General features: G+C 33.6%; 5 protein-coding genes across 9 annotated transcripts; 4 read left to right on the top strand and 1 right to left on the bottom strand.

Moving 5' to 3' along the window:
• Nucleotides 1-4,154: 4,154 nt before the first annotated feature.
• On the top strand, nt 4,155-5,690 carry LOC130613141 (DNA repair protein RAD51 homolog A-like). The gene has a single exon (XM_057434469.1). It carries the CDS (start codon nt 4,407-4,409, stop codon nt 5,415-5,417), a length of 1,011 nt encoding a protein of 336 aa, XP_057290452.1. The 5' UTR covers nt 4,155-4,406; the 3' UTR covers nt 5,418-5,690.
• Nucleotides 5,691-6,187: 497 nt separating this feature from the next.
• On the top strand, nt 6,188-6,854 carry LOC130613144 (NADH dehydrogenase [ubiquinone] 1 beta subcomplex subunit 7-like). Its single transcript, XM_057434472.1, has one exon. The coding sequence runs from the start codon at nt 6,438-6,440 to the stop codon at nt 6,762-6,764; it is 327 nt and encodes a 108-aa protein (XP_057290455.1). The 5' UTR covers nt 6,188-6,437; the 3' UTR covers nt 6,765-6,854.
• A 157-nt stretch (nt 6,855-7,011) lies between these two features.
• Nucleotides 7,012-14,566, top strand: LOC130613139 (acyl-coenzyme A diphosphatase NUDT19-like). 5 transcript variants are annotated; one of them, XM_057434467.1, is made up of 7 exons: nt 7,012-7,499; nt 7,861-8,228; nt 8,514-8,756; nt 9,199-9,301; nt 9,770-9,953; nt 10,628-10,673; nt 14,437-14,566. In XM_057434467.1, exons 1-6 carry the CDS (start codon nt 7,371-7,373, stop codon nt 10,660-10,662), a joined length of 1,062 nt encoding a protein of 353 aa, XP_057290450.1. In that variant the 5' UTR covers nt 7,012-7,370; the 3' UTR covers nt 10,663-10,673; nt 14,437-14,566. The 5 variants fall into 5 exon arrangements, 4 of the variants coding, with proteins under 4 accessions (XP_057290450.1, XP_057290449.1, XP_057290448.1 ...); XM_057434466.1 differs by lacking the exon at nt 14,437-14,566 and adding an exon at nt 10,909-13,100; XM_057434465.1 differs by lacking the exon at nt 14,437-14,566 and having other exon boundaries at nt 10,628-13,100.
• LOC130613143 (uncharacterized) lies at nt 10,729-12,059 on the bottom strand. Its single transcript, XM_057434471.1, has 2 exons — nt 11,912-12,059; nt 10,729-11,130 (listed from the first exon to the last, which is right to left on the bottom strand). The coding sequence occupies exons 1-2, from the start codon at nt 11,922-11,924 to the stop codon at nt 10,793-10,795; spliced, it is 351 nt and encodes a 116-aa protein (XP_057290454.1). The 5' UTR covers nt 11,925-12,059; the 3' UTR covers nt 10,729-10,792.
• An 822-nt stretch (nt 14,567-15,388) lies between the features above and the next one.
• On the top strand, nt 15,389-19,167 carry LOC130613142 (uncharacterized). The gene is made up of 2 exons (XM_057434470.1): nt 15,389-15,523; nt 17,476-19,167. Exons 1-2 carry the CDS (start codon nt 15,481-15,483, stop codon nt 18,270-18,272), a joined length of 840 nt encoding a protein of 279 aa, XP_057290453.1. The 5' UTR covers nt 15,389-15,480; the 3' UTR covers nt 18,273-19,167.
• The last annotated feature ends 1,826 nt before the right edge of the window (nt 19,168-20,993 follow it).

A 20,993-nucleotide genomic window follows, 5' to 3' on the forward strand; every position in this document is an offset into this window, starting at 1 on the left:
TGCAAGTAATGGCGGCTGGACTCTTCCAGGAATTCCATGTTTTCTGTTTATCTTTATCTTATCCTGTTTTAGTAACTTAACTCAGGCTATAATATTTGGTAGCCATATCATTTTTATTATTATTATTATTAGCTAGCTATGATTTTATTTGAAATTACTTGTTTCTATCGTGTGTTTGGCTCGCAGCAGGGAAGAATCTGTGAATAGAATAGCTAAGGTATTAGTTGTGCGACGAAACAGTAGATAGATATATAGATGTGCATATTTTACATGGCTAGCCTTACAAATATTAAGGGTTATAGCTACCCGACTACTATTTCCAGGATAGCCATGGAGGGGCCATGGTTTAATATAGGATACCTACAGTACTGTAAAAAGGTATCTTAACATCGAGGAACGCGTATCTTGTTTGTAGTTTGTATCGTTTCAAAGAAGTTTGTATGAGAAGTTGCGTATACGAAGTTCGTTTATTATAATTGGACTATTATCTAAAGTATTTATATTTAAATTTATTTAACAATTATAAAGTTTATTTCGTTATACGAAGTTCGTTTATTTTATTTGAACTTATTAGGTTTTTATATTTAAATATTTTTTACAAATGACAAAATTTGTTTATTAACGAAGTTCTTTTAACAAATATTATTCACGCTTATTACGCGTCTTATTATAAGAAAAACTTTCAAAATAAACTCACTGCGTCTTGTTATAAAAAAGCTAAACTTTACTTTATGAAAATTAAATAATAAGTTTAAATAATATTGCTTGCGCGATAGAAATGCTTTTTTAGATCGCATTTTAAAAACTTAAAAACGAAGAACGGCGATAGAAAAGCTTTTTTAGATCGCATTTTAAGAACTTAAGAACGAAGAACGGCGATAGAAATGTTTTTTTAGATTGCATTTTAAAATCTTAAGAATTATTCAAGGCTCGAAATGTCGATTTTTAACAAACAAAAAAAAAGAATGATTCTTATATAAAAATGTGTGTAAACTAACATTGTTTTAGGCCTCCAGATAAACCCAGCGAAAATATTTAATTTACTTTTTATTACTTTCGTCGAAAGTCAGGCAACTTTGTTTAACTTTATTCACACAAGAATTATTATTCCTAAATTATCATAGAAAAAAAGAAACTCTTTTAAGCATTGTTTTGTTTCGTTTGAAGTTCAGTATTTAATTTAAAATAAGTATTATAATGCAATTTACGTCATTGAGTAGTACTACGCGATAGATCGAGCCTATCGCGACATCCTGATAGACGCGATATGATTCACTTCATTCGAGACAAAAATATGCTCAAAAAGCTATCGCGTATCGTTCGCGTCGCGCACAATAGAGGATCGCGACGTTAAGATACCTTTTTACAATACTGTAGCGTATTTAATGCTCATTTTGAGCTACACAGACTTGTAATTAGTGTCTCTATCAGACACCTTCGGTTAACCTGGGGCTAATATGACCTATGAAACTTTCTAAAATAACAAACAGTGAATAAGCAGGCATTATAATTAGCGGACAATTCTATTTGCACAAAATAAACTTTACCCCCTAAATTTTTTCTTCTAATTATTGGACAAAAGAAACGAGGATGTATAAGCCGCATACGCCATTAAAAGTGCGGGCGTTTTCGGGAAAGGTCGTATTTACCCGTAATTTGCTCGTAAAAACCTGCATAGACCTGAACAATGCCCGAAAAAAGCTCTTTCTTCAACTGTCCAACAAGGAATTGCATTTCAGGAATGATCCGGACGAGTTCGGGAAAGTGCGGGTGGTTTCGGAGGACAACCACCAATTTAATTCAAAATGTCGCCCTTTATGCGTGCGTTTGTGGCTTATTGGCACCCTCTACAAAAAAAAAAACATATTCTTCATTTTGAACACTTCTTTCTCATATCATTGTTTAACTCGAGTTCTTGACCTATGACCTTAACACATTCAATTGCCTTATGTGGTTCTTGGAGGGTTATGAAACAGGAATTTCCAGTCCATATTCTACACCCCTGCTGTTCTAACGTTTTCCAGTGACATTGCAGCATGCTGTAGAATTAGGGGAGATCTAAAAACTTACAAGCTGCCTTGAGAAGTTGAGTGGCATATGTTCAACTATTTTTTTATCCACAAGGTCACAGGGATAAACGGCTACTGCAAACTTGTCATGTTTATTTTATTTTCATGCTTATGGCCCAAATAGTCTTCATCAATTATAGGAGACCAGACATCTTTATAATCATGAAATCCTAGCACATAAAGGTTGAATAAAACTTTAAAATTGCTGGACAAGCTATTCCACGTCATTGGCATGAGAAAACAAGATTCAAGTTCTTTAAATGCGCTTTCTGTATTAAGCGCAAGTGAGCCTCAAACTCTATTATTGCACATCCCTTATCTGGTCTAAAATTACTGATGACAGAAAATGTCAAAATTAGGACCGTAAGCAAAATTTACAAGTGTGATGTTAATATTTGCAAGTGTGATTCACACTTAACTATTTTTTGTTTATCACAACGTTATATGTTATTTAAGCTGTATAGAAATGAATTTTGTAAAACGTATTTACCACAGGTGCAAGGTTGAACAATGTTGAACGCGATGATGTGTTGGCAGATTCGCTATATGTTTTTGGCATTAAATATATTTCTAGACATTCTTGATTTCTCTTTCCCCTTTTAGAAAGATTTTTTAAACTTTAATCAACATGTTTTTTTTTGGTATTACACCTAACCTCTCCCATGTTCTGGTTATATTTAACTTGCATGGGTGGGCACTCTACTCGCAGTATTCTGTGACGATGAAGGTCGGACTGACTTGTGGCGTGGTTCCAAATGGTCTTCCGTTTTTCGTTCGAGTCTCAGTGTAATGCACCAGTCGAGCATAAGAGTGTCGGCATAAAGGAAAGTGGGCGACTTTAATGTTCTCTATACTTTTTAAACAAATCAATCACGAAGAAATGAATGTTATGTAATAGCCTTTTTCATCGCTCTATAATATTTTAGAAAAAGAAAAAATTCACGAGTGCGATAAAAAGCACTGGTAAATCATTTTACGAGTGTGCGGGCGAGTGTGCGTGCGATCACACTTGTCTCAAGGAATGGCCTGCTTTAAGTATAGATCACATTTTCACTAAATGTCTAACAAATATTATTCTAAGTAACTTAGCTATACTTCAAGGATGTATAATCAAAATTTAGCCTGTAGCAACTGATGTTAATATCTGGTTACAATGATTTTGGGTTTCTAAAAGGCGTGATGTTTGCTTGATCACGTTTGTTAGAGATCTACGATTGTGACTATTCTAGTCACGTTGGCTGATATTTTGAAACTGACAGTTATGATTGTTAAAGTTCAAAACATGCTTTTTCGTGTGTTTGGATTGTTTCTAAACTAGCGCATCAATAGGGAGTTTATGTTCTGCTATAAAATCGAAGATTTAACTTTATTACTCATCCTTCTATAAATACTTTTTTCACATTTGTTTGTATTTCTAAAGATATAACTGGATTATTGTGATAAGACCTCTGTGCTTAATTGCATTAAAACTGCTATCCCAGTGATTGTGGAAGCCGGCAAAGAAATCTAGTAAAGTCACAGAAACATAATATAGATAGATAGATATGCATATTTTACGTGGCCACCCCTGCAATTATTTTTGGATGTACCCCTTCTCTATTAATTCCAGGAGGCTTAGATGGGAATGACTCTACCACACAACTCCTTGCAACATCCAATGGGTCCCCACAGTTCCCTCGCATGGTTGGGGTTAACCTGGGGTTATGTCGAAACCTGGGGTTATGTTGAACCCCAATCTGCTAAACTAATAGTTAAAACCGCTAAGCTACACAGTCACATATATTAAGAATCACCATACAATATTTTCAAAGCAACTTTCTACCCATTTTTCATTGATTCCATTCTTCTTTTGTAAAATTTAGAACAGAAATGTTGACATCAACATAAAAATACGAAATTAAGACTTTTTTAAGCATATGATAGACTACAACGTGTAATCTGTAAATTACGATGCATTTAACCATTCTTTTTATTATTAATTTGAGCTCTGTCCAATGGTGGATTATTTATTAAAATCACTTAATGTTACATAAATGGAATGTACTAAACAAAATTGCATTGTATGTTTGTATGACCTAGAAAATTTATGTTTAAAAAACCACCTTGTGCATCTGGATACTTTCTGCATTTGCCACGCATGCACTTAAATCTAATCGTAAAGCCTCATTTTCCCTTAAAATTTTGAGGCAATGTATAGGATGTACCAATTTTTGACTAGCAGACATTGTTTATTAATTAAATTGTAATTTTTAAGACTACGAAGTAGCTTTTGTGCATGTAATTTTTCATCATTTGTTGATTTTTTTACTTTTTTCCTAGTTCAATTTTATATACAAAATGGCTACAGCAATGCAAGAACGACAAGGAGAAGAAGAAGAAGAAGATTGTGGTCCAATATTAGTGAGTAAGCTTGAACAACATGGAATAAGTACAAGTGATATAAAAAAGCTGTCTGAAGCTGGGTTTTATACAGTCGAATCCTTAGCATACACGCCAAAGAAGACATTGTTAGCTATCAAAGGAATAAGTGAAGCAAAAGCTGATAAAATATTGAATGAAGTTGTTAAATTAGTACCCATGGGTTTTACTACTGCCACTGAATTTCATCAGAAGCGCTCTGAAATTATTCAAGTTACAACTGGTTCAAAAGAATTGGATAAATTATTACAAGGTGGTATAGAAACTGGATCTATTACTGAAATATTTGGCGAGTTTAGAACTGGTAAAACACAATTGTGTCATCAGCTATGTGTTACCTGTCAGCTACCTGTAGATTGTGGTGGTGCTGAAGGTAAAGCCATGTATATTGACACAGAGGGCACATTTCGTCCTGAACGTTTGTTGGCAGTTGCTGAAAGATATGGCTTAAATGGACCTGAAGTGCTTGATAATGTTGCTTATGCACGTGCATATAACTCTGACCACCAAACCCAGTTACTTATACATGCATCAGCAATGATGTCAGAATCTAGATATGCGTTAGTTATTGTTGACAGTGCTACCGCTTTATACCGAACAGATTATTCTGGTAGAGGCGAATTGTCTGCTAGGCAAATGCATTTGGCACGTTTTTTGCGCACATTACTTCGACTTGCTGACGAATATGGTGTTGCTGTTGTGATGACAAATCAGGTTGTTGCACAAGTTGACGGAGCTTCAATGTTTCAATCTGATCCTAAAAAGCCAATTGGTGGACACATTATGGCTCATGCATCAACAACAAGACTGTACCTTCGAAAAGGACGTGGTGAAACTAGAATCTGTAAAATATACGATTCACCATGTCTGCCTGAAGCTGAAGCAATGTTTGCAATAAATCCAGATGGTATTGGTGATTCTAAAGACTAAATATACTTTTGTTTCTTGTGTTTAGTCACTTTAAAGGGTTCTTAAGTAGGTCTTGTGACGTAAAGATACTGCTAAATCATGTCTATATTTCACTTTTTGTACATAGTCTATAAACTGGTTTGCTGTGTTTTATTGGTTTTGTTTATGTAAAATTAATGGCAATTTTTTTAAAAACTCTTTTATGCTTATATAGTTGTTTGAGGCATGAAAATTACTTTAGTATATGGCTGTTTTGTGCCTTTAAGCAAATATTTTTAAGAAAATGTTGTTACACTCAAGCCTTCTTCTTTTATGTGCTTTACAGTTGCTTTAAATTTTGCATTGACTAAATAAAATTAGTAAGATGGATGACAATGTGTGTAAGTATAGGCATACCTTAATTTTAACTTTTAAGTGAAATGTGTTTTAAAGTTATAGTTTTACTCATCATCCTGAGCAATTTTATAAATTTTTATGATTCAATACGTTTTTTAAAAAATTGCAGACCTTATTTTTGCGTTTGCATAGGGTCAAAAATCGCAAAAATTAACTTCGCAAAATAGAATATATATATTCTAAAGGAAATGATTTTACTTCCGAAGAAGTAAATCGACGAGTGGTTGTAAACTAAGTTTGTAGCTTTTGGAAACTGGAGAAACTAATCTAAGAAGGATCATGAAAACTCAGGGCATGTCAAGATTTTATTGCAATGTGACTAATATTAGCATTGCTTTAAGCTCAAACCATCAAAATTACATTAACTTCCTGTATATATAATGTTTGTTTAATATACTAGTCGGGGAAAACAGTCTTTTTCGTATCTGAAAGTCAGAAATAGTTGGTACCTTATTATTGTTTATATGCATATACACATTGCTACTTTTTTCAATGTCCAAAGTTTTGATATTGAAACATTTTTGCACAAAAAGCATTTTATAAAATTGTATGTAAGTTTAAGTCGCTGGTACAGTCCTGTTAATCCTTTTATTGACTTATTTAGACGTTCTAAAGTAATAATTGTAACTTCCACATTCAGACAAAATGTCTGGGTTGGTGAAGAATGCTCCTGATTTTTTGCCAGATGAACCACCTCGTGTCATGAAAGCAACTCAAAAGGAAATGATGGATGCCAGAGTTCCGTTGCGATTTCGTGATTTCTGTGCGCATCTGTATATACCATTGATGAAGTGTCGTTTTGAAACAGGGAATGTGCCATGGCGATGTAAAGAAGAAAAACACGAATGGGAAGAGTGTGAAGTTCAAGATTATTATCGACGAATGAGAGACAAGCATCGCCAGACGTTAGCTCAACGTGCTGAAGAAAAACAAAAATTAGAACAAGCAAAATTAGAAGACACTGCAAATTAAATGGGATTGTATTTTTCCAATAGTTTTTCAATATATATAACATGTACAGAAGTTTACTCACTCAACAAACCACAAATTTTTGTTTGCCTACTTTGTTAGAGTTTTTAAGTTACTAACATTACCATTAATTTAATTTTCTTGTGGGGTGTGTCTGTCTGCAGCGACAGGAGATTTTTCCACGGACTAACAACTAGTTTATATTAATTTTTATTTTTATTTTTTGAAGTTAATTTTCTCGGATGACTTTGTGCGCAGAAACACTCGACCTTTTTCGCGTTACAGTTTCAATTTTTAATTAAAAAACAACATTTTTTAGAAATTTTAGGATGAAAAATAGTGATTTCGCTACATAATAACTGAATCATAGCTTTTTTGTGCATTTTGCGAAAAAATATTTTGTTTTAAATTTTTGCCGGAATTTAATTTCACGGACGACAGCAATTGGGGGATTACATTTCTCTAAATTTAGTGGGTTTGGTCAAATTCCGCGAAGTTAATCCTGATAAAGTAATTTTGTAATTGAACCAAATTTTAGTTCTCGAAAAAGTCGTAGTTTTTTTGTCTAAACCAAACTTATTAAAAGATTTATCACTAATACGTTTAGATATGAATAAATTAAATGCGACGAAACAGTGGCGTGACGCAGCTACTCTTATGCTTGTTGCACGATCCGGAGCGAAAAGGAATGGATACAAAATATTAATGTTAAAAAGAAGTGCAAAAAGTAAGTTTATGGTGAGAATATTTTTAAATTTCTTGTTATAATAATTTTTACAAAGAGTCGTGAATAATCTTTGAAGAAAGTGTGGACATCATGTATAACAATAACCGTCTGGAATGCAGCTAGTTTAAATGTTGTGATATGGAAACCTTGTGCATTCAGTAAGAAATATTTCACATACACACACGAATGTTGTTAAAATTCGCGAAATTCTCGAAAATTAATCAACTTAAGGTGGTCCTTAAGAACACGTAGAATAAATTGAGAAATTCTACTGCTCTGCATGAGACATTTCAATTATGTTATGAATTCTTTGTGTTAAATTATATTATTATTGTGTGCTTCTTTTAATACACACCTCAATTTTTTTTCCAGCCAAATGCGTATGTGTTCCCTGGCGGTGTGACGTCACTGACAACAGATTTTACCGAAGAGTGGAATGATATATTCAAACGAAATAATTACTCCAACAAATTCAGTAGACTGTTGAACACTACGAAGCCTCAACCATCTGCGTATACAAGCAACATCTCACCGGGAAGGATTCCACCAGAACTTGCGTTCAGAATTTGTGCTATAAGAGAAACCTTTGAAGAGTCAGGCATTTTGCTGTTAACTGATTATAATGGAAAGGAAATAGTACTTGATGACCCTACTCATAATCTTGGTGGTGAGTTTGGAACTTTGCAAAGTTGGCGAGACAAGATCAATGAAGACGATAATAATTTTTTGAAACTTTTCAGGTTTGTCTGTTATTGTAAATATTTGTTGATAAAAATTTATTGCTCTTGCAAGCTTGGTTGTCATCAGATAAAAATCCTGTTAATTTCCACCTAAAAACCTTTTTGGCTCATCTAAAGTAAAACCGGTAAATCTTCTTATGCGTGCAAAGGAACAGTCCGTTGTGGAAATTTATTATTGAAAGCGTTTTATGTATAATTTTGGCCATAGGGTCATACGACTACGCAACCCCTCTGTTTCTTAGCGTAACCTTTTTCAATAGTTTTGTACTGATGGTGTTTTTGTAGATCTTTGAAGAGTTCACCAAGTATTCATCAGTTATTCGACTGGTCAACATGGCTAACACCAAACTTTGTATCTCGTCGTTTTGACACTATGTTTTATACGTGTTTTGTTGATGAAATACCAAATCACGGAAGAGACTGTGGCGAAGAAGTTACTGAAACTGTGTGGTTATCTCCTTTTGATGTTTGGGACAACTCTTATAATTTCAAACCGCCTCAAATTCATGAAATGTTGCGATTGTCAAGGTAGTTTTGCGTGAAACGTCTTGGTGCAGCCATGGTGACCAACATATGCGGCGGTTGAAATTTATGTTCTTCCATTGTTAATTTTATAGAATTTGAACAGGAGCATACAGGCTCGTCCAAATTTTCACTCCTTTTATCAGTGGCTATCATGGCTGCTACCTACGTTTCTGAAGAATAGATTTAAGACTGTTTTACATATGTGCTTCATCGATGCTGTTCTTTTGCAGTCTGAAGATGAATTTGAAATGGTGTATTCTGATTGGTTAAATCCCTTGAGGCTATTCGCCAGCATATTAATAAAATCCACAAATATACGAGTGTAGTCGTTTGATGAGGTAGAAAAAACGCTTTAATTCTCATTTAGGAGTTAGCTGTGATAAAGAAATACCGAATTATTTGTGACTATGCAAATCAGACATTGCTAATTTCTACTTCTGATTAGATACAAAACATTCGATGAATTGAAAAAGTTCACAATTCAGCGTGAAGCATCTGGACTAAATACTTGGTGTGCATTTAAGAAAACTTTAAAAGATGGTTTTGTAGTGAGTGATTTTTCTACACTGGGATTTATTCAATGATAAAATTTTTGACAAGCAATTTAAAATATTCCGCTTCACAAACACTCCTTACTGACGTTTTTTCTCAAACAGGTAAGTCGCCACCTTTCCATTCAGCGCCCATAGTATAACGGTAGCGCTTTAGAACTCGTATAATAGTCTGTGAAGGTACACTAATTGTATTTCCTAAACCGGGTTCGCGCGTAAGCTTTTCCTTATCTAGGTAAAAGTTAGATTAGATAACATTTATGACGTACAGAGGGGGATAGCTCAAAAGACAGGCCAAAGAATCAGATTAAATATCTTTGTTTTCGCATGTTGAGTAAAATGCTGGATGCAGAATAACGTGTGATTGATACGATTTTTTTTGGGATTGTGAAATTGCAAACTTGAAATGGCTATTACTTTGCAAAGAGTATATCTTTTTAAATCATGACTCCCTTTTCCTTCCAGTGGACATATCCGGGTGATGATTTTCACAATGCGGATCCTGTTGCAGAATCAGACACTATGAATGTTACAATTAACGAACTAAGAGAAATGTCACGTAATACGAACCGCATTGAATTGGTTACTGACGACACAAGTGGCGCTGTTGTTCTGAACAATATAGACTGGTTTGGTCATCCCTCGTTAGGTCAAATTACGTTAAAAGATTTATAAAATTATTTTTAATTTTTAAAGGTCTTTGTTTTTTGAATTTAAAAATCAACATTTTGTAATAAATAAATAAATAAATAAATAGAAGATTCATCCCTTTGTCGAAGCATCAATATTCGAGTAACTACGGTTTAGAATAAACAAGGCTTTCCAGTTAAAAAGAAAGAATTCTGAATTTTGCACCAGTTATCTTGTTTGTGTAATGCTTCTGTGGCACATTTAAAAGTTTGCGAAAAAAATAGCGGTTTACAATTGCATGAGGATATATATTTATGTTCACAAATTTATAAGTTTTAATACTTTAAATACAATAACTTCTATAAAATTTGTTTTTTGACAAAAATTTCATTTCATGACAATTTATCCAATAGTTTAAAGTTCAGTCTTGCCTGACGCTTTGTTTAGTGAATACAGATAAACTATTTAACTTTTATTGCACTAAATATGGAGAAAGACCATGCAAATATATGATAACGCGAGAATGTCTTCTATTTGCATTAAAAAAATTTCCAAAAAAAGTCAATTTCTACCACGCAAAAGTCTAACGCCTTTAAAGATTTTACAGGCTATAAAAAAATGTCGAATGGCGTCGTATCTGCATAGAAGCTGGGACGATAGAAAAGATAATGAAATTCTTGTTTTTCTCCTTAGACAAACACGTTTTTGCCAGTGGTTTACTAAAGTAATGCGCATCTAGGTAAGTACCAGTGTACTATTAATTACTTCAACAAGCTAGCTCTAAGGTTTATCAACTTTCAAATGTAAAAAAATATGCTCTGAGAAAAGCGAAACAGTTCTAAATCCTTGTTGACTTGCTTATCCAGCCTTGTCTTCAGCGCTTCTCGTTTTCCCGCTCAGAAGAGGTTGACTATCTTCGTTAGTTTCCGATTTAGTAAACTTTAAATCATCTTTGACGACTTTCTCTCTGTTAGGCAAAGACTTCAAATCGTTCTTGACAGCTTGCTGTGTTTTTTTACTACGTTTGTGAAGTAAGTGTCTTGGAGTAAATTCTTCATCTTCACTGCTGTGTTCATTCTCCAAGTTTTTCTTTTTTCCCTCGTTTGGGTGACAATTATGAATTCGAATATTTATATATATTAACATGCAGATGAGAAGAGCGAGGAAACCAAGAAATATGTATGCTCTTACGAAATCTAAAAAAAAAAAACAATTTTGTCTATACGAAGTGTGAACTTCAGAAAAATTTTTATTTTGTAAGAAAATAAAATTCTTCCAGAACGTAAGTTTTTAAAATGATTCGTGAAATGAGGTTGATATATTTTCATATTTTCTTAATTTTTATCTGCATACCTGTGTTGTTACACATAATTACTTTCATTTGTTCCTGTTTTTGCAACACCATTAAGAAAGAAAGACACACTGTTACTGAACGAATATCGATGTTAAGTACTGACAGTATTACAATTGGCTAGAACCATCTTCTGACACTTGACCCTTTTAATTTTCTTAATACTTCAACCTTGAGGCTTATTTTCTTACCAGTTTTTTCCTTAAAAAGAAAATTATCAGCCCGAAGGACCGATGAGAGAAGAGCGGTGGAACAGATGAGGCAAACATTTTGTAAAAACTTTGACTATCGGGCCCAACCACCGTAACCCCTTGGCTAGAAACTATTCTACCCCCCACAAGCCCAACCTTTAAACGGTGTAAGAGGTCTTTACACCAATCTCCAATAAGTCATACCTATATTTCATAAAAAGTACGCATTTATTATTTGAAGTACGCTTTTTTTACTCGTGTGTGTCTACCTTATCAGTAAAAATCTTTTAATAAGAAACCGGAAATTTAAATTGCGTCAGTATGCACTTATAAAATGCGTGTCGATATTTCATAACTTTTTTATTGGACATGTTATCAGATTGCTACAATTAGGTAGCTATAAGACTGCTACAATCAAATGTTAGGATAATTTACCTTCGCTTTCCATTTCTCAACCAAAAAAAAAAACATAAAAATCTTCTGGTTACTTTATATCACCTCCATCTTCACGAAGAACTTTTGTAAACATGAAAACATATTACAAACTAATATACTCTTCGCACTTAGGTCATAAAGAATATTAAATATTTGTGATATAATTATTGTTAAATGATAGAATAAAATGTCTTGTAACCATGGTGATATTTTTAAGATAGCGTTTCCATTAAGTTTAAACGTCGAGGAGTGTTGCATAGTTCAGAAAAAACGACATTGGACCTTTGTACCTGTCTATAAGATTCTGGTTAACTTTAAAAAAAAAATCCATTACCGTCTTCAAGTTAGGATTGCCCTGTAAATGTCGTTATAATAGCGTATGTAGGCAGATTTATTCGGGACTCCAGCTGAAAAATGCAAGAAGAACGAGAAATTTGACATACTGACAGACGAAAAGTCCTGCTTGTTTAGGGCTTCAATTTATGTCTGCTAAGTTGTGTTGTTAACTCCTCTTCTCTCAGCACGAGTTGTTCGATATCTGTCGTCAATTTTGGCACAAAGCCAAATTTATATTTAGCGTGCTCAGGCTGTAAGAAATATACAAGAAAACACAACGTCTGTTTTTATGCTCGCATCTAATTAGCCTAAAAGCTTATATATCCCTTTACTAATTGTGTTATTGTAAAAAAAAAATAATAAATTTTCCGGCTTTAAAAGTCATATACAATGGGTTGTAGCAGGGCTTTTTTGTTTACATTTATCCAAAGGACGCAAAATATATATATACCTATATTTTTTTAAAATTATTATTAAAAGTTCAAAATTTTAGTTTTGAACGGTTTTCTAGCACACGTGCTAAATAAATTGAAAACAGATCAATGGATTTTTGTGGTTTTGAACAATCAATGGAACACTGTTTCTTATCATGATGACATATTCTTTCCTTTTTCAAGGTAATTTTGTAAAATTTCGCTTTTCTGTTTGTCATTGTCATTTGATGGAAGTAACGCGTGAAACATTGTTGTGTTTGTGTGATACAATGTCTCCACCAATCAGCGATGACTTTAACTATAGTGAGTACTATTTTTGTATCATCAAATGGACTTGTAGTGCTAGCGTCCAATTAGTTTTATGTGTGTTATCTTTTGTGAAATGTTTGTAGTTATTTGTGTTTTTTAAGTTAGATTTACAGAATAACACTACAAAAATATGACCACGCTGAGGTTCAGTAATTTAAAAATTGTGATTAATAACGATGCGGAGCGATTGCGACAATTTAAAAAGCATTATAGCCAATCCACCTTGGTAAGGAAGCCAGCCACCTGTCTTAGAGAACTACATTGGGGTTTCCGCAATGTGTATTACTACCTGTCTTTGGCGACACCTGCTTTGACGACCACATTAGAGTCATGTGTTACTGTATAAGACGACAACCTGACTAACATGACCAGCTCTCGCTAATTGTAGTCCTCCAGACATGATAATATCTATATAAGACGACCGTATCTTCGTGCTTGGGATTCACAATTTTAAACATACCAACTTCTCTACTGCAAGGTAAATTTGCAATAAGCATTTCTTTGCGTAACTTAGAAATCAATCAGGTATACTAAGCTGTGTGCTGCTCAGTGTGTATTAAAATATATGCAGTATCATTACATCCTCAAATTTAATATCGAGTTTCACATTTTCTCTCTCTTTTAATACGACTGGCATGGACTTGAATTTTAAATGTATTGATGCAATTCAGTTAAAGTCTTGATTGGAAACATTTTGTAGAGTGAGTATTGTACGGTAGATTGTGCACTTGTTGCCATGCAAATGGCTCCATAAAGGATTCTTAAGGAGTCTGAGGCTACGTGGTTGTCCAGTTTATTTTTAATGTGATGAAAATTCGAGAAGAATTTTTCTTCTTACGGTCTTAGAAAACTAGGTGGGTTTTAACACGCTAAATCTGTAGTTTAAAATATTAAATCCAATATTTAATTGGATGTTTGTAATCGGGGATTTTGCCTCGTTTGTTTTCACATGCCGCATTTAATGGCAATTGTCTGATACAAATTACAATTATTTGATTGTATAAAGGAGGCTATGGATTGTCGTCACAAAATACAAAAAATATAAGAAAATCTGCCAAGCTGGGTAACTAAAATATTTAAATCTAGGGACAGATTTAAATATTCAATAAGCAATACAATGATAAAACACTGCCGAAATTGTTGAAAAATAACTTCCAGATCACGAAGGAAACAAGTTAACACACCATCAATCAGATTTCTTAACGCTTGTGAGGTATAAATAAGTTATTTATGGCATACCTGTTAAATGTTTTAACAAAAAAATAAAAGTTAAATCCCGTTAGCCAAACCTAAATTATAAGACGAAATGGCATAAAAGTGGAATTCTTTTATAAATCACCGATTTTATTACAAGTAATAAATATGGTGAGGTCAAAATAACGAAATTAATAACGAGAATAGTTAGTTTCAAAACTTCTCTTACGTATTTTACGTATACGTTTTTAGGACCAGGCTTGATATTTCTTGGTTGTTTACTTCTGCTCCTTCTCCTGTTATCGTTGGTCTACTGCATCGCAAAAAGGAGTATCAAAAATCAGGCAAGAGAAAATGCTGATTACCTAAAGGTAGAATCCAGTGATGAAGAGGAAATTAATGATTATATTCCTAGGCATATGAAAGAGAAATATAGAGAAGATGAAAAAATGTTTGAAGATAGTATTGACGCTACAAAAGCCGAAAGATTTCGAAAAAAACGATATAAAAAAAATGAAAACGCTTTGTACAAATATGCTTATTTACAATCACCCATTCCAACTTTCAATCCAACGTTATTACTAGTAGAAAATTTATGGGACCAACACGCCCATGAGTCATGTTTACATGACAGTACGTATCGAACCAGTGTTGATTTTAAATTCCGTTACAATTCCACAACTAAAGAATTATCATTTATTATAGCCAGTGTGAAAAATTTACTGACTAAAAATCATGGCGGACCTGAGAAAATAAAATTTGTTATTAAATTTTATCGAAGCAAGAAACAGAAAAAATATCTGCGAAGATTAAGCACAAAATATATTGGCGTCGATGAACTTCTACCTCCTCATTTCCAGATAGATAATATTGACGACTCACTTTTGAAAACAATGATTATCAAAGTAAAGGTGTTTGGAAAGAGAAAAAACTTTCCAAATGATATTAAACTTGTCTTGGGTCATATATATTTTAATATGAGCAAACTTTTGCATGAATCGAACGAAGTGTCTGTGACAACAACGTTGTTGCCACAGCAAAGAAATTAAATAAATACTGTTTTACATTATTGTACTAAAATTTATTAATTTTGCGCACAAGTTTGATTGTGACGTTCTAGGTGAAAAGAAGATCATCATTTTATTATCGAAATTCTAAAAATATATTGAGACTACTATCCCGGACTTAATTTATTGGAAAAGAGGGCCGAATTTCATAGTTCGTCCCACAAGCAGTTATAAACACTGTTTCTACAAAAGACAAAGGCATTACGAACTTGTCAAAGTTCAATTGTCAATGATCGCAAACGGACTTAGGACTTCGGGTCTTAGCTTATTAGGTGAGTTTCAAATTCTTAACCCATACTAATTTTTGCTGACGTCAGCACACCCTGTTTCCCCGAATTTAAGCACCTTAGCAGGCCGTCGTGTAGATTGCTCCAAAATGCGGACATGGCAAAAACTGCCAGTAGCGCATTTTTCCAGGATTATAGGTCACAAATTTTAAAGTTTTTTTCTAGAGAATGTTGTATAAACTATTTCTATGCTAGATTCACGGTTTCTTTGGTTGGATCCAAACTTTCCAAATATGCGAGTTGTTGCTGGCGTAGGCATTTTTGTAATGTTTTTGAATACTTCGTTACGTGCTAGAAACTGCGATTAGGGCAATTTAAACGCCGCTTACCTAACCTTCCCCATCTGAAATGGTAGCACCTGTCAGTACGCCTCACGACTTCATGCTTTTTGCCACTTTGCAAAATGGCCAAAAAGCGTTTTGTCTAAATATATGGTGACGGATTGTGGAAAAGGGAATAGAAATCAATAATTTTTTAATAACATTTTATAAAATTTCTGCAGTGATCCCTGTAAAGTGATCCATGAAAAATTGTTGAATTTAGCCATAGAATTGTTATGTGAGATTTAACAATCATAAAGCCGGCCTTAAACTTCTGCTTATTAAAGTTCTATTTCGCATGGTAACATTCTACGTACATGTTAAAATGTGTTTCGAGCAATCTTAGTGTTAAAGAAACTTCACCTATTTAAAATTCAGTATTAAATTTAAGGAACATTGTGTTATTTGCTGCAAACTGATTGTAAGCGTGTTTTTAACTTTTGATTAGTTGGTATGGTTTAGCTATTGCAAAATACGCTTTTTGTGTCCCGACCTTACCGAACCTCGGTTTTTTGAAAAAATCTTTATTAGATTAGCAACGTTCGAGAACTAAACAAGAACAAAATAATCCAAAACGTTTTACTTCGAAAATGCTACAGCGCGTGAAAGTTATATTAGGTTCTCAAATAAACAGCGGGGAAAGAAAGTTAGAAACTGGAAAAGAAAGACTTATATTTGTAAAAAATATCAACCATTAAAACATAAGTCAAGTTGTTTTTTCAAAATATTATGCAACTTATATGCCCACTGTTCAAATTACAAAGAGTCAACTGAATTGTTACAACTCAGCGTTATTAGCCTTAATACACAAATTATCCACTTTCGAAATGTGTTCCAATAATAATATCCACATATTACATGCCCACCTTGAGTAGAACGGGATTGACAAATGTATTGCAATTTGTATTGCAGCCTTTCCATCAGTGTGTTCTGTAAGTGGCATCGGTGTTCCAAATAACTTATTCAAAGAATTTTGTTTCTAACCTTGTGCTTGCAACAACAGGTATTGAGATGTTCTTGTTGCATATGCGCATATACCTAGGAAGAAAATTTTTGCAGGAAGAAATTGTTGCGAAACTTACTTATGCGATTGGAAATCGTCATGAAAAAAAGGGAACTTATATTTTGAGAAGAAAGAAATATCAAAACAGATATGGCATCAGGCTCCAGCGTAATGGAAATATATTCTTTAAACACTATTGTCTGATTCAACGTTTTGCGAGTCCATATATGTTTTAAAAAAATTGGAGATTGATCATCGTCCATCCAAAAAATCCAATTTTTTGAAACATGATTGTATGCTTTAAAATTGCACACATAAGTTTCGCAAATTTGAGCTTCGCAAGTATTTCTTCTCTAAAGACTGTCAGAAATTAAATCACTTTAATAACAGTAGTATTTGTGCTCCTATACATCATGCCATGCCTTGCTTCCTAGACATATCTGCGCAGTTCCATTAATAAAACATTTTCTAATCTTTGTTAACATAGTCTGAGGTGTAGTTCAATACATGTTATTTTGGATACTCTTAAAAGTGTATCTCAAAAATAGTAACAGTTGAAAATTATCTGATTTTAGGTTCAAATTTTTCTTATATTGTTCCCATGTACGTTTTAGGGCCAGGTTTGATGTTTCTTGGATGTTTACTTCTACTGCTCGTGGTATTACTATGGGTGTACTGCTTCGCAAAAGGGACTATAGAAAATTATGAAAAAGAAATGACTGAGTACCTACAGTTGGAATCAAGTGATGATGAGGAACTTAATGAATACGTTCCTAGGAATATGGCAAAGAAGTTTAGAGAAGAGCAGAGAGCCTACGAAGAAAAAGATAATCCTACAGTCTTTGCGGAATATTTATCAGAAGCCGAACGATGTGGGCGCAAAATACATGACAATAAAGCTTACAAGGATGGTGAAAGTTTTAATCCGACTTTATTGCCAGTAGAAACTGTAAACGAGAAATACACCCATGTCTCCTGTTTACATGACAGTGGCTTTCGAACTAGGATTGAATTTAAATTCCGGCACGACTTTTCAACTAAAGAATTATCATTTATTATAGTCAGTGTGAAAGATTTTCTAGACAGACAACATGGCGGACCTGAGAAAATAAAATTTGTTATTAAATTTTATCAAAACAAGAAACAGAAAAAATGTCAACGAAAATTAACCACAAAATATTTTGGCGTCAATGAACTTCTTCCTCCCTATTTCCAGATATCCAATATTGACGATTCACTTTTGAGCACAATGATTATTAAAGTAAAGGTGTTGGGAAAGAGAAAAAACTTTCCAAATGATATTGAGCATGCTTTGGGCGCTATATATTTTAATGTGGGAGAACTTTTTCATGAATCTAACGAAGTGTCTGTGACAAGATCTTTATTTCCACTCGAAAATGAATTTAAATAGACAGATAAAATATTACATTACATATTCTTTAACTGGTAATGTGAAAAGTGACAGCAAAGAACGTAATGTGACCGTTAAAATAGCTATGGAACACACAGCTTCCGGTTTTCGTTGAGAACTCGTACAAAATCCTGATCTTCTGCGGTTTAAGTGAAGAAATGCGTGTCTCGTACACGCGGTTAATAAAATTGACGATCAATCTGCCATTTTAAAATTTGCATAGCTCAAGTTTGGAAAAGTTCTCTTCTTGATTTTTTTGTCTTGTAAATACTTTTAAAATATTTTTTGAATACCTCTAGCTATATGCATGCTATGCTTTACCAATCTGAAGCTAGCCTTAATAAGAAAGTAGTAAGGAGGCATATTATCGAGTGTAGACTGTACACTATATAGGCGAAGAAAAATAACAATCAGGGAGAACTATAATTAGCCTGTCACCCGTATAATTAGCTGTATAAGCGGATAATTTTACTGCATGTACCGTATAATCATCCGGTATTTGCTAACTATCCTGGGCACGCTAATTATCAGGTCTCCCTGACTGGTTAAGTTACGGTTAAAGAGATGCTACTGTGGCTAGGCTTTAGTAGCATCTTTTTGCTGATGAATGTTGTAAATCAAACTACATGCAAACATGGTTTAACTGGACTATCTGGTTTGTTGCTTTAATTGTTTTTTTTATTTTCCATTTTAAAGTGTTTCCTCGATGCTGTATATATTTCATTGACATAAACTTGCTTTTTTGCAGGGATTTTGTTTTATTAAAACATGCTTTCACTGGCACAACTTTTATTAATAACCTTATTTACTCAAAACATGATGTAAATTTTTTTTCCATTATATTTCAGTGAACGATTTTTAGTAATTACTTTTGCAAGACCTGGTGCTATTGTTAGGCAAGCAAGACTTGAGTTTTTTTTCGCTGGCGATATGTTGATGATTAGAAATTGGTTTCGTGTACATATGAGAACCCTAGAGTAGGAGAAAATCTCTCAATAAGCTATAAATCAGTCGCAAGTCGATAAGCAATAAACTCAGCTTTGTTATAACATTAGTTCCATGGCTTCATAGATATATAGCTCTCGCCCTCTCAAACAAACACACTGGTGAAATTTACAAAATTAAAAAAAAACTCTCCTCTTTAATATATTACCTCCAACCAAACGTTCTTTTTAATACTAGCACTTGCGTATCAAGTTTGAATATGCAATAAATGTTTGTCTCAACATTTACACTGCCAAAATGCAACATTTAATGTCTGCTATGTATTCGCCATCCTTTTTCAATCTCTGTAAGAAACAAAAAATAGAAAAGATTAAATATTTGTGACGTAATTTCTAAGTTAATCTTCGTCACAGTAAAACTGAATTCAGACTAAGATCCAGTCCTGCATGTTAATTTCCTATCTCTCTTACTTCCTGCTTGATGAAATAAGGTAATAGCTACCTGCCTGCCATAATATTTGAAAATTAAGACGTCCAGATAAAACTATGGATGACTGCTAAAATCGCGATATTTTTTTCTTCCTTGTGCTTGACTATATTGAATGTAAATGACAAGTTGATTGTTTAGAAAAACTAGACTTCAACCTGTGGAAAACCCATGGGACTTCGTCTTCGCTGCTCAGAGTACATACATACAACGACTTTTTGAATACCAGGGTGAGCGCTTAAGTTCAGGTAAACCTTGACACTCATCCAAGTGCAATAACAGTGAAGTGCTCACAGTGCGTTTCGGATGTAACATATTTTTTTTAAAAATAACCTTCCCACATATATATCTTCAACTTTGATTAGCTACAATAAAAGCACGAGCTACAGTTCGTCTTGTTACCCCGTTTAGCTAAAACAGCGATACAGAAATTTATTTTGTGAAAAAGTTTTCAAAAATTTAGCCATTTAATCTAAATCTAAACCAGTCCCAGCATTTTTGTTGATAATGGTTTAGTGAGAGTATTCAAAATTATGACCAGTTTCAATAAAAATGCAGCCTCATATTATGTTACAAAATTAATTGAAGTAGCTGCCATAGCGAATTTAACCATAGTGAAGTGAAAGTTTTTTACTCTTTAGTTAAAGGTTTAACATCGGTTTAGCACGGCTCAGGTTGGTAAGGATAACACGTAAAAATAATAATATTAACTAGGATGGGAAGCAGCAAGCTAGCTGGGAAGCAGTTGGCTAGCTGGCTGAATATGCTCTGCTACACCACAATCTACGTTTGTAACCAAAATCTTAATATTTGGTTTGGTAAGATATGGGTAAACACGTGATGATCTACTTATCCAAGCATGTAATAAAAATTCAGAAAATAAAAAGCGCAACAAAGAGAGACCTTAACAACACAACATTCACAATGGCTGTCCTAACCCTAGCTTTGATATTTTCATGTTCCTTCATTAGCATGTTAAAGCTGCGAAAATTTATGATTGGTTATTCATAAAAATCAGGGCTTGTGATTGGCTTACTACGCACGAGCGGTCACAAAAAAGTCAGTAAAAATATATCGCATTTTTATGCACAGACAGACGGACTACGGCTATTAATAATATCAAGATATAGATAGTTTTGCTTATAGTAAGTGAAAGATGTTTTGTTAAGTGTGTCATGTCTTTGTTTACAACTGGACTGTATGGAATGTAGACTCCACCAGTTTCCGTTATCATAAAAAGTGTTTTTAATAATTTTCACTGAAAGCGAAATGTATGCTCAAAATGTCGTA

This window comes from Hydractinia symbiolongicarpus, chromosome 10 (genome assembly GCF_029227915.1).
Source record: "Hydractinia symbiolongicarpus strain clone_291-10 chromosome 10, HSymV2.1, whole genome shotgun sequence".
NCBI lineage: Eukaryota > Metazoa > Cnidaria > Hydrozoa > Anthoathecata > Hydractiniidae > Hydractinia > Hydractinia symbiolongicarpus.